The sequence below is a fragment of the Typopeltis vanoorti genome, chromosome 16 (genome assembly GCF_054136105.1).
Source record: "Typopeltis vanoorti isolate ZY-2024b chromosome 16, IOZ_Tvanoo_1.0, whole genome shotgun sequence".
Lineage (NCBI taxonomy): Eukaryota > Metazoa > Arthropoda > Arachnida > Uropygi > Thelyphonidae > Typopeltis > Typopeltis vanoorti.
Genome location: NC_143564.1, coordinates 65859760 through 65872250, shown reverse-complemented (window position 1 = coordinate 65872250; position 12491 = coordinate 65859760). Strand labels below are relative to the sequence as shown.

At 34.5% G+C, this 12491-nt stretch overlaps 1 protein-coding gene across 1 annotated transcript in view; it reads left to right on the top strand.

Moving 5' to 3' along the window:
• LOC150098089 (nose resistant to fluoxetine protein 6-like) overlaps positions 1–12491 on the top strand; it is a 125870-nt gene that overhangs the window by 101331 nt on the left and 12048 nt on the right. The window contains exons 7-8 of the mRNA XM_090406679.1: positions 8465–8633; positions 10833–10909. Of these exons, the coding sequence (XP_090262805.1) occupies positions 8465–8633; positions 10833–10909 (246 nt within the window). The remainder of the gene's footprint in view (positions 1–8464; positions 8634–10832; positions 10910–12491) is intronic.

The window sequence follows — 12491 nt, the reverse complement described above, 5'->3', positions numbered from 1 at the left end:
TTAGGAGTGTTGGTAGATAAGGAATTGAAATTTAGGGGACACATTGCAAAAGTGACCAAAACAGCTCATCAAATCACTTGGTTGCTGAAGAATACGTTGACATGCAGGTTATTGTTCCTCTGTATCGAGCCTTGATAAGACCCCATCTAGACTACTGTGCTCAGATTTGGTCACCTAGGTTTCTTCTTGATGGGGAGGAGGTGGAGAGGATCCAGAGGCGAGTGACCAAGATGATAGCAGGTCTGTGGAATGAACCGTATGAGAACAGGTTGAGGATTTGTGGGTTGCAAAAATTGGTTGATAGGCGGAGGAGGGGAGATATGATTGAGACATTCAAATTACTGAAGGGTTTCTATAAAATTAATTCAGAAGATATTTTTGAGAACAGGGCTGGTTGTGGGAGGACTAGGGGACATCCATGGAAACTGGGCAAAAGTGTGGTTAGTAAAGGTGTTAGAGCTGGGTTCTTTACTTTTAGAGTAGTGAATGAGTGGAATGCGCTTCCTGAGTCTGTAGTGGATGCTGTGACAGTGAATGAGTTTAAGGCGAGGTATGATAGATACTGTATGAATGTCAAATAGTTGTGATGAATATGATTTGGGGCCTCCCTCGATGAGTCTAATGACTCCCTGGAGTTGCCCGTAATAATAATAATAATAATAATAATAATAATAATATTCGTTTTATCATCCTTGATTGATGAACAAATGATTTTACAAGCAGTACTTATTATAAAACTGTTCCATAAGAATGAAAGCGTACAAAATAGAAAGATTTGATATGTTAGACTTATACAGTTTATACTTAACACATTAAATATTTAATATAAATTTCACATGCTAATTTTTATTAACATGAAGGAATAACTGCCACTTTTAATTTTTAAAATTCTTGTCTATAGCACGACCTAAGAAACAAAAAAATTGGATACAATAATCATATAATTTAAATTTAGAAATGGTCAATTTAAAAGCGTTTTTATATTCTTGCAAAATTCATGAAGATACTACTTTTGTACCTAGATCAAGTGACAAAAAACACACTTGCTTCAATCCTGCTTATGTGCAGGATATTTTCCAGATTATTTTTTCTACAGCTCGTCCACGTTTGTTAATTTTAGTAATAAATCAAAATATTACGCTTTCCATTCCTCAGTGGTGGAAGATCACCACGACTAGTTACAGCACAATGTGACTATCGTTAGGCAAAGTATCCACCTGTTGCTTTGCTGTACAGTACAGGTTTCTAGTAAACTATATGAACATCCACAGAGTCAAAATTTCCAATTATTCGTGTTACTGTGCTTTTTCGAACAAAATTCAGACCACCAAAATAATTACTCGCTGATTTCAAGAAAACAAACAAAAAAAGTCAGTCACAAATATTGTCTGCAATATGAATAATACAAACTATAGCATCGCTTTCCTCTATGCAGTGGACCAATGTTGTCAGCAGTGTTATCAAGGATTTACAGTAAATATCAACTAGTAGCACAGCAATTTTTTGATACAAATGCTCTTAAAACATACGTGAAGATCGTGAGTCTAAAATTTAATTTTTCTGGGAAATGATCCGAATTCTTTTGTGAACACTTTTAAATAAATAATTAATCTCCAACTTTCTATTCTTTTATTGAGGGTCAACCAATCAGTATTGCTGGAAAATAAAAGAGATCTCTTTATAAGTCTACATGCTAACACATTTGTTTAAGATTTTAGATATTACGAATGTTTTTAATAAGGTTCATTCCTTTTTCTTTCTTTTTTTTTCAGTGCTTTTGTGTTGTCCTATAACTTTAGCAGTCCTCAGCAAACACCCACCACTGGCAAATTTCTGATGAAATTTGGTCGCCAAATCTGGAGGTAATTTTAATAAATTACAATTGATCTCATTTGTAACGATATGTCATTTATGTTATTTGATGATATATTTAACTTTTAACGCGGTATTTGGCAAGGAAATTGTTTACTAAATTTTACATTCACATCTTTGTGAAATATCTGGAAGCATATCCGATATTAGTAATCGCATTTTTTCAGTCACTTCCAATCCATAAATCCAACGGGAGTCGTCAATATTTTTGGAACTGATTATCTCAAGGACAATTTTAATTTCATTTATATTCTTCCTGTTATGAAGTGATCTCAGATTTAAAGTATTGTTTTACATGAAATTAAAATAACCGGAGTAATCATGATCTCTCTCTCTCTCAATGAAAGCATTAAGAGAGAGAGAGAGAGAGAGAGAGAGAGAGAGAGAGAGAGAGAGAGAGAGAGAGAGAGAGAGAGAGAGAGAGAGAGAGTATAACCGCCATCTAAATGTGTAAAGAGGAAAGTTAAAATTCATTAAAGTTAACTCCTCAATGAAGATTCACTTGCTAGCAATAGTTTTATAACCAGCTATCATATCATAATTATTACTATTATGTAAGCTTCTTGTGTTAATACATATGCTTTGGTTACTAGTCAAATACAGTCTGGGTGCCCAATAGCAAAATAACATTATCCGGCATGGGCAGAAAGGATAACATCTCCAGTTTCCGACCGATGGGCTTTGTAGGTACAAATCTCGCTGTCATATGGATGTTTGTGGATGCCTTTTGCTGGTTGGTAGATGATGATGATTATGATCATCACCATTATATAATCTAAGATCGGTCTCCGGTGTGTGTATGGTAAAGGATCGAAGTCACTCAGGTCATGATGAATGAACCTGAGTTCGAACAGGTGATTATATTAGATGCCACTACTACCCTAACTGGTATGGCCATGCCTAAGTGTCTCGAACGTAGAGAGAATGGCGTGATAGATATGAAGTCAACAACGGGTTAGCGTTCGAATGATCTATATGAGAGGAAGATGTGGATCGATAGAATCGTATTGTCCAATAGTCGCATTAAAATTTTTTCAGTAACTGCGCACTGAAAGTAGGAATTGCGGGAGTGGAAGACATCACGCTTAATGCACTCTTCTGAATGAGATTTTACAACAGAGGACAATTCAGGATTAAATTTACAACAAAGACAGGTAATTACGGATACTGCAGAAGGACAATCCGTATTGGGTACCAAAGGATTGGAGAAGAGCTAATGAATTCCGGTTTCTGTTATGCAGATGGAACGAAAGACCTCTTAAGCCTGAAATCGTTGCCAAGCAAAAGATATCCATTTATCCATTTTGGTTTGTCATTTACTCTACTTGTAACAGACATGTCCAAAAGGATAACCAGTCATGTCACAAAAATAATGTTCTGGATGGCTACAGGAACATCATAGTGACTTTTTGAATTATCAAAAAAGTCATTAGATTCTTTCACTTCCATTGAGAATCTTTTGAACGTAGTGAAATGAAATTCTGTTGTTAGAGATCCACCGCCAGCAAATTTATGGAAAAATTATTCAGAAAATTAATTTTTTAAAGAAATAAAATAATAGATAAATCTTCTACTCTTTTATATTGCCAAAATGAGTGACAGCACTCCGTAGCTTGAGCGTTTGTAGATCGATTGGCAGCTAGTTTCCACTATTACCGAAAGCTTCTTTAACAGGAATGCATAAAACAAGAAGATACGGAAAAGGAGTGCTGTCATTTCGTGGTGACAATCAAAACTAGTTCATTACGAATGAGAACGTAAGCGATAGCTAAATAATTAACGACTAACTACGGATTTATTACTTATGTAATCTAATTTTTTTTTTGAAATTCAGAAATACTTGATAATATCAAGAATCTTCAGTATGCCTTGCAAATTAAACATTAAAATCCGTGAGCTACGATGTGAGAGAGGGAAAAGAATAGCACAATCTAAAGGCATAATCTAAAATACATTAAGATCCTGTATTTTAATTTAAACAAGCGACTTTCTCTTCTATTTTTTTAATATAAAAGTAATACACTGCTCTTCGCCCTAATGAGAAAATTTATGTTAAATAAATTCATACATAAGTAATAAATCCTAATTAGTCATTTGCTTAATCCTACCTATTATATTATAGTATAAATTGCGAAGTTATACGGTCGATCTTTTTTTTTTTTTTTAACTAGGTTTGGAAGGAAAATGCCATACTTAACCGCATCAAAGATCAACTAATTGGCAACCAACCTCATAAAAAAATTTTAAAACAAATAAAACATGTTTACGAATATCCTTGAAAGATGTTATGAAAAAGTTAATATAAAGATGCATGCATGTGAGTTTAAAAAAAACAAAGAGTTCTTATAGATTCTATGAGAAAAAAGGAAACATTAAATCCGCAGTATAATTAGCCGAGACATTCTGCATTACAGCTTAATAAAGTTTGTTTCCCGGTGTTATTAAATTGTGTTCGGATTGCGCACAGTTATTATTATTTATTATTATTATTATTATTATTTATTGTTATTATTGAAGGGAGGGGAGATACGTGGAGAACTCAATCTCCTAATTTTTTTTCATACATAATAATAACAACAATAACAACCACAGTACTAACAATCCTTTAAGGCTCGTGTTCTACTAAAAAATTGCTTGAGTAACCATAGGATAAGTGGTTAGTAATATGCCCAAATACATATTTCTGTGTGTAAATTGATCAAATTCATGTAAGGTTAGTGTCTATCAATGAAGAAGTGTCCGCGCCTAGTGGCTTTGCAACCATATGCCTGGGGAAGGAGTGTCCTCGGTTCGATTCCCGTCTCCGACGTGAGGAATTGAAGGATCTTCCTCAGCCATAGCCAAGTTAGCCGGTGTTGGGCGTGGACAGCAGGGTTCCCTCTCCCCCAGTTTATCTGGGGTTTTTCATCCCGCAAGCAGGCACACCGATCCCGTGAACACACACGGATCTATAGTCATAAATACTTAACCTCCCATGAGGGGGCTCAACTCGCCCCAATAGGGATGGGGAAGAAAAGAGAGGAAACTCCATATGAAGAAGTAAAAGGAAAGCTAATTTTGCTTTATTTATTTATTGTTGTAGATTCTGTTAACATTTTGTAGATGATTTTGTTAACTTTTTTATATTAATTTATACCTTTTTTTAAATTAAAATTAAATTACATTCAAACATATGTTTAACACTTTTAACACGTTTGGTAAACGTTCTCACAATCATTCCCACTTCCAAATAAATTGCCGGAGAACCATTGCAGTTTCCCTAATTTTTTCCCCAAAGAATAAAAGGACTCTAGCTACAAATGACGGAGAATTGAATTTTATTGTTTACATTTATTTGTCCTGCCTTTTAACTTACGATAGGTTGGAAAGCATCTTTTTTTATTCTTGTTGACCTCTATAAAATATAATTAATGTTAAAGAAGCTGAAGCAGTTATTATGGTATTTTAAATAATTAAACGTATTATTATCAACAACCACATCATTATATAATGCATTAACAGTGGTAACATGCACATTAACAGAGATAATACATACATATCTGATAGCACACCTTAATATCTGTCATACAACTAATTTCCCTACTGTAAAGTTGCTAGTTCTCTTTTCTATTTATCCTAGGCCGGATTCATAAAAAAAGTATTGATATGAATTATACTCCGAGAATTATTTCGAAACATAATCAATTTCTTTTGCTGCTCGAGCACTACATGAGGGACTCTATTGTAACCGCAATAAATATTTTAAAAATATTCTAAAAAAATTTGAATTTTTATAATAAATGAAAATCAAATATAAATTAAATTAATTTACTAATTTACTTTAATTAATTCATCAAAGTTATTTTTAAAATTTTTTAAAGATAACTTTTTAGCTGGCCTAGTTGGCCGAGTGATTAGCGTTAGGCATCTAGATAGCCCTATAGGTTTATGACCTTTTGAATACAAATTATTTGAATTCCATCATTCTATTAACTAGTGGAACGTCAATCTTTTTATTAAGGCAATGTTTGAAAAGGAAGTTAACATAATATATATGATTAACTTTTCAACTTTTTTTTTTTAATTTGAAATGCACGTAGAATTAAACGTCATATTCAGCATATGGTATGTTTTTGTAAAAAAGAAATTCTAGAAAGCAACCTTCAGTTACTTGCTAAATTTAGCGAAGGTCATTGCGATTTTATTTCTGACTTAATTATTTCAACACAGTAAAAAACACAGACAACAAAAATATGTTCTGCGTCATTTAAAATATTGACGATCTTATCAATGAAATATCTCAAAGTGAAATACAGAAGAATGAAAAGGAAAAAGGAAACGAAACTCGCTGTAGCGCTTATTTCAAGTGTCATGCATTTTGCCTTGGAATTGACATTAATTTTATATTCTGCAAGACAATGTACGCACATGATTAATAGTCTAATATTTTTAGTATTCTAATATTCAATCACTTTATTTTATTTCATGCATGTAATTAATTATGTTTTGTCTTGCAATAACTACCTTACTGTTGATCTTTTCCTCAATCTCTTCCTTATCTACTTAACACACTTGCATCCTACGGCATTTTTATTTTATTTCATTTTATGTTTTATTCATGACCAAAATTATTCTTTCATAGGGGTAAAAATCATCTGGCTTTCCTCCAAAAATGTCCCCCACCCCACTCCTTTCTAACTCTTTAGGATTAGGTTGGGTTAGTTGGAATTATATATTAATATTCCCGTTAACCGTGTGCGTTCTTGTGGCCAGTTTACATATCCGAGGATGAAAAGTACAGAGTTTGCAGGTAAAAAATTCTTATCCTTCAGTATAAGACTAATTCATCTTTAGTAGAAAAGCCTTTATAAAGTTTACTGGCATCTAAACGGGATTTAACCCAAAGTCTTTCAACTGATACTAAATCATGACATCATCGCCAGTGAGCTACGGAATCGATAACACATTACGAAAGGACGGAAATCTCCTTAAAGTGTATCAAACCCAATGACTTTTTTTTTATATTTCTTTAATTGTAGAATAAAAATATAGAATTTTTGATCATTTACACAAAGAGAAACATAAAGTAAGAAAGCATCCAAACTTTATATTGTATACATAAAAATCACAATCGCAGTTACTCCCCCCCCGCACACAATATGAATGTCTTTTAAGCCATACAGAAAATATTTAACTCAGGCACTAATTTTAAATTAATTTTATTGTAAACTATTCCTCTTTACTTCCATGGAAATAGTCCCAATCTAATAAGATACTTTGAATTTGTAACTGTATATATATAGTATTCGGCCCAATTCATTAGTATGATGAGACTAATGCTAGCAAATGGGACGTTTAAAGTTTTTATTATTGCATAAGCAAAGTGGATATTAGACCCAACATTATTTCAAAGCCGAATGTATAAACAATGAAAATTTCGTGAGTTGACCAGAGAGCTTGCGGGAATAGATTCCTTGTCATTCAAGAGTTGCCTTAGTGCGGACTACTTAAAAGACATAGGAGCCGCCCAAGCGTCTGTATATTCGCCTTTTATTAATTCATTTTGATAAGGTTTCACTGAACCGACAGCTGTTTCGAACTGGTTGGTTCTCTTCAGAGACCAGTCAGAAACCTTAAAAGAGCATGCATTTTTCATAAGCGAACTCTTAAGTGAATATCCACTTTGCTTATGTAATTTTGCATCGCCGAACTGAAGCCTTTTTGGCTCTTTATTTTAGTGGTTTTTATTATTATTATTATTCATTTATTTTACGTATATATCAAGAGTCGCAGCAGTAACTCCAAGCTGAGATTGAGAATCATATACTCAACTACAAGGATAAAATATGACCTCTGTAACTTCGGTTTTAATCTGAATTAAATTAAATATAATTAATAATAATACACGAAATAATATACTTATTCATGACGATTTATATTCATATGAAAATTTCAGAAATACTGGAAAAAAAAAATAAACGTGAAGGGGGTTTAAAGGAGCGGTCCCATTATTTGCAGACACCTCTACTAATTACATCGTCCAACCGATTTCGACTGTATCTGAAAACAACAGTTTCTATTGCTTAAGGTCTCCTGAAAAATTCAGCGCAATCTGCTAACTCGAAAGGAGAAGGATAACTGAAGTCGGAGCGCTTCCTCTACAGAACATCTAGAGAGGTAGCCTCTCAAGCGGTTTCTGCCAACTTTGGAATATTGTTGTTGCATGCGGTGACATTAGTCTCAAGAGAAATTCCGTCCAATCGGGATAAAATGACGGGAAGAGGAATTTCTGGATGGACCATTTTCAGTGAACATCCTTTCTGTTGCTATCATTATTTAACCAACTTCGACCAAAATCGGAATACATCAGTTTCTTGATCGTGAACATAATGTTTGAGGTGTCCTGACTACTAATACTACTATGATTGATTAGTAGTATTAGTAGTCAGGACACCTCATATTAGTAGTAGTATTTAATATAAATTTAACTTGTTGTTTGTTCATGCTATATCTGTCAGGAGTGAACTCGAAAAGGCTGGTACAAGCTGATAGTAATATTAATAATGTTAAAAAATTTATTTCTAACGGAAGTTTTTTTTTTTGTATATTTCAGATATACGCCGTGTTACATTGCCGTGATTGGACTGATGAATTTACTGCCGATTCTTGGTTCAGGTCCGCTGTGGGAAGAAAGTATAAACCCAATGATAAAGAACTGCCGTGATAATTACTGGTCAAATATTGCATACATTAATAACTTTGCAGTGGATTCTAAAGACAGGGTAGGTCAATTGCTTATAAGCAACTTAAACATTTTACTTTTGTTTATAATTTGTTTCAAGTTCCAAGCATCAATAAAAAATTTTCAAATTAGGTATCACAGGAAATACGAAACATTTGCAACTCATTTAGCTAATCATTGTTATATGTATTTTATATATCACAATAAGAAATATTGATTAAATAAATGTATTGATTTCATTACGGTCCGTGATTCTCCATATGAGGAGAGATTAAAGATTTGTGGGTTGCAGAAACTGGTTGATCGGCGGATGGGGGGGGGGAGATATGATAGAGACATGTAAGCTGCTTAGAAGGGGTGGGGTTTATAGGATTGACGTGGAGGAAATATTTCAGTACATGAATAATATGAGGAAAACTAGAGGTCATCCATGGAAATTGAGTACGAGTGTGGTGAGGTGTGGAGTGAGGACTAGAACTTTAGCTTGGAGAATGGTGAATGAGTGGAATCGATTGCCAGAGTCAGTTGTGTTTGCTTTGTCGGTGAATGATTTCAAAGCGTAGTATGACAGGCATTGATAATTAATATTTTTGGAATGAACTCCTCCCGCGATAATGCTACTGGCGTTATGGAAGTGCCCGTGTGTGTGTGTGTGTGTGTGTGTGTGTGTGTGTGTGTGTGTGTGTGTGTGTGTGTGTGTGTGTGTGTGTGTGTGTGTGATCATTATTATTATCAGCCTCCCACCAGGTGAACTTAAGTCCATCTAGGGTGGCAACGGCATGAACTCCACAAAATACCCAAATACATATTTATACATGTAACTAAAACCAAAATGGGTCCAAAGTCAGTTTTATATTTGTGAGAAGAAAGTCGGAGTGGTCAGGAAGAAAGCCAACCTCACAACCATAGTTTGAAACCAACGTATTTCTGAAAGAAATTAAAAAGCAAGTGAGCAATTACTGACTAATCACCATTGTGACCAATTCGATACAAACGCTGTTAATTTCTCAACCGAAGGATTGGATCACTTGCATATATTCACTCGGGTTATTCTCTTCTCATTCATTCTCTCTCTCTCTCTCTCTCTCTCTCTCTCTCTCTCTCGTGTTTTATTTATTAGTTTTTTTATATACATATTTATAGACAGATACATAAAAATACCAAATGTTCAACAATGCCAAAGTAGGTAATCATTATACAATTACAACTATCTGATCCTTTCTTAAAGTTACGTAAATTCACCGACTATATAACCCATTGATATTTGTACTATATTTGTACTACACTGCTTGGAAAGAAGTCAACGGACACTCCCATTAGCAAATTGCATCGTGTCATGTAACAAGTCACGTGTTTGTAGCTGGTATAAATTGGAAGATATGTTGCTACCCCATGTCAATGAAACACAGTTTCATTGACATGGGGGAGCAACTCACCCTATGGTCACACTCACCGAATGTGACCATAGGGTGCTACGAAGGATAATATGTAAAACCGCCATTCGTCTGCCGACATGTTGAATGCGGACTGGAACATGAATCTGTACAAAAACATTCAGTACCAAGGCAACAACGCAATATGCAAGCCCCACATTATCTGAAACAACATGCAGCGCCATCTTTAGTGGTGCAAAGAGCGTATACAGTGGGACGTGGAAGCCTAGATGCCCGGTGAACGTCTCTTATCTGAGTGCGTAACCCCGACTATGAAATTCGGAGGTGGCGTTGTGATGATATGGTCCTGTTTTTCCTAGTTTGGCTTCGGACCTCTGTGATACCACGAACATTGAATTCCGAGAGGTATCTGAACATTGCGGACAATGCGATGCTTCCTACTTTGTAGCTTTCCGGAACTGACCATTGTCTCTTTCAGCAAGACAATGCACCATGACATAAAGCTGCTGCTGTAATTGCGTGGTTGGTTGACATGAACTTCATCACACTTGACAGACTTCCACTGAGCCCTGATGTTAACCCTATTGAATATCTATGGGTTAAACTGGAGCATCAGTTGTTTTCTCGAGAACAGTCCAGGATCTCATTACATGTCCACAGGAAGAATGGTCCATAATTCCCATTGATCATCGTACGCTTGTGGTGCGGTTCTTTCCTATTTTTTAGTAATCACACACTTCCGCCTTGATTTATGCACTTCATTAAAAATTTATATGATACTATGAGTTTTGTTAATGATTTGAAAGTTTATTCAGTAATAAAATAATGAATTATTATTATTTCAGTGTATCGAGAACTCCTGGTTTGTATCGTGCGAAATTCAATTCCTTATTGTGGGTATTTTACTGGTGATAATAATGAGGTAAGTAGTTTAAGCGCGGAAACAAATAGGGCATTACATAATATTATTATATTTAACCATTCATTCAATCACTCTAAGAGAATTACATTTTCTTTCTTTTTATTATATCAGGACTGCATTTTGATCTAATAGGTGGCGCTTGTCTAGAACTGCTTTCAGGTGAACTGCACTTCTTTGCGATTCGTATTAAGGGGTCGGGTGAATAACTATAATCGAAGGTTATATTTTGGAACAGGGCAATCATGGATTACTGGATTACTGACAGACAGAACAGTCCCCACCACGCTTTACGGAACTCATAACCTCACCTTCAGGACGACATAGTCTTGCTTTAATGAGTCTGTACATCACGAATTTGAGTTTGAAGATATAGCATACATGTTTATTCAAGTTGACATTTGTGTGTGTGTGTGTGTGTGTGTGTGTGTGTGTGTGTGTGTGTGTGTGTGTGTGTGTGTGTGTGTGTGTGTGTGTGTGTGTGTGTGTGTGTGTGTGTGTGTGTGTGTGTGTGTGTGTGTGTGTGTGTGTGTGTGTGAAAAGTGCCAAGAGGAGCGGAACATCATTACGTAGAGAAGTGCATGGTTTATATTTCGAATTTACACAAAGCAATACCTAGTCTGTAATTAGAACTTAAGGAAGTACTATAAAATGATTTTACGTAAAATCAGATGTAAGACAAGGGTGCACGCTATGTCAACTCTTATTCATCATCTATATGTATTCAATTATGTAAAAAAAATGGCATTGAAACCGATATTAGAATCAAAGATATGAAATTAAGCTCATTACTTTATGGAAGTATGTTATATTCTATAATCAATCCGCTGCAAGTATTTTGGGTTCTTTAACTAAACTGAATAACTGCTATGAAATATATGCTAAATATAATTGTATATGAAAATTTGTAATTAAAACACGTTGTACATCTAGACAGGAATACTGAAAACATTAACTGTACACTCAAAGGAAAACTTATAGAGCATCTGAAAAAATTAATGAAGATGAAGAACTATAATTAGCCTTTGCACTTTGTAAACTAAATACGTTCATAGCAAATAATAAACACAGCTAGTGATGTGGATAACTAAATGAATACATTTATATCGAATAACAGAGAAATTAGTCAAAGCAGTAAACTATCTGTATACATGACAGAATTCAAACTAACTTATAGATTTGAGAGCTGGGTTAGAAATAAAACACTTGAACTAAGATTGATACCACAAGTATCAATTGACGAAAATGGAGACCACAGGTATGAGAATTCTGAAAAGACTTCGGGATTGAATTAGTTAGTTATCATATCATGCTGCCATACAATTGCAAAGTAATATGAAAAATAAAGTTATTAGGAAGGAAGAAGTTTAATTCTTAGCATCCAGGAATGTGAGCAGAGCTAATCTCAGGTAGTATGCTCGCTTAAAGAGAATGAGAGAGAAAGCTAGCATTTTTTTTTACTTGCTAGAATGGCAGGAAAAAGACCTACAGGAAGATCAAGAACTTGGCCGATTGATAGCACCTGACAGTATTGAAGTCTTGACAAATAACAGACTTATAAGGAAAAAAATTATTCATAGACAGT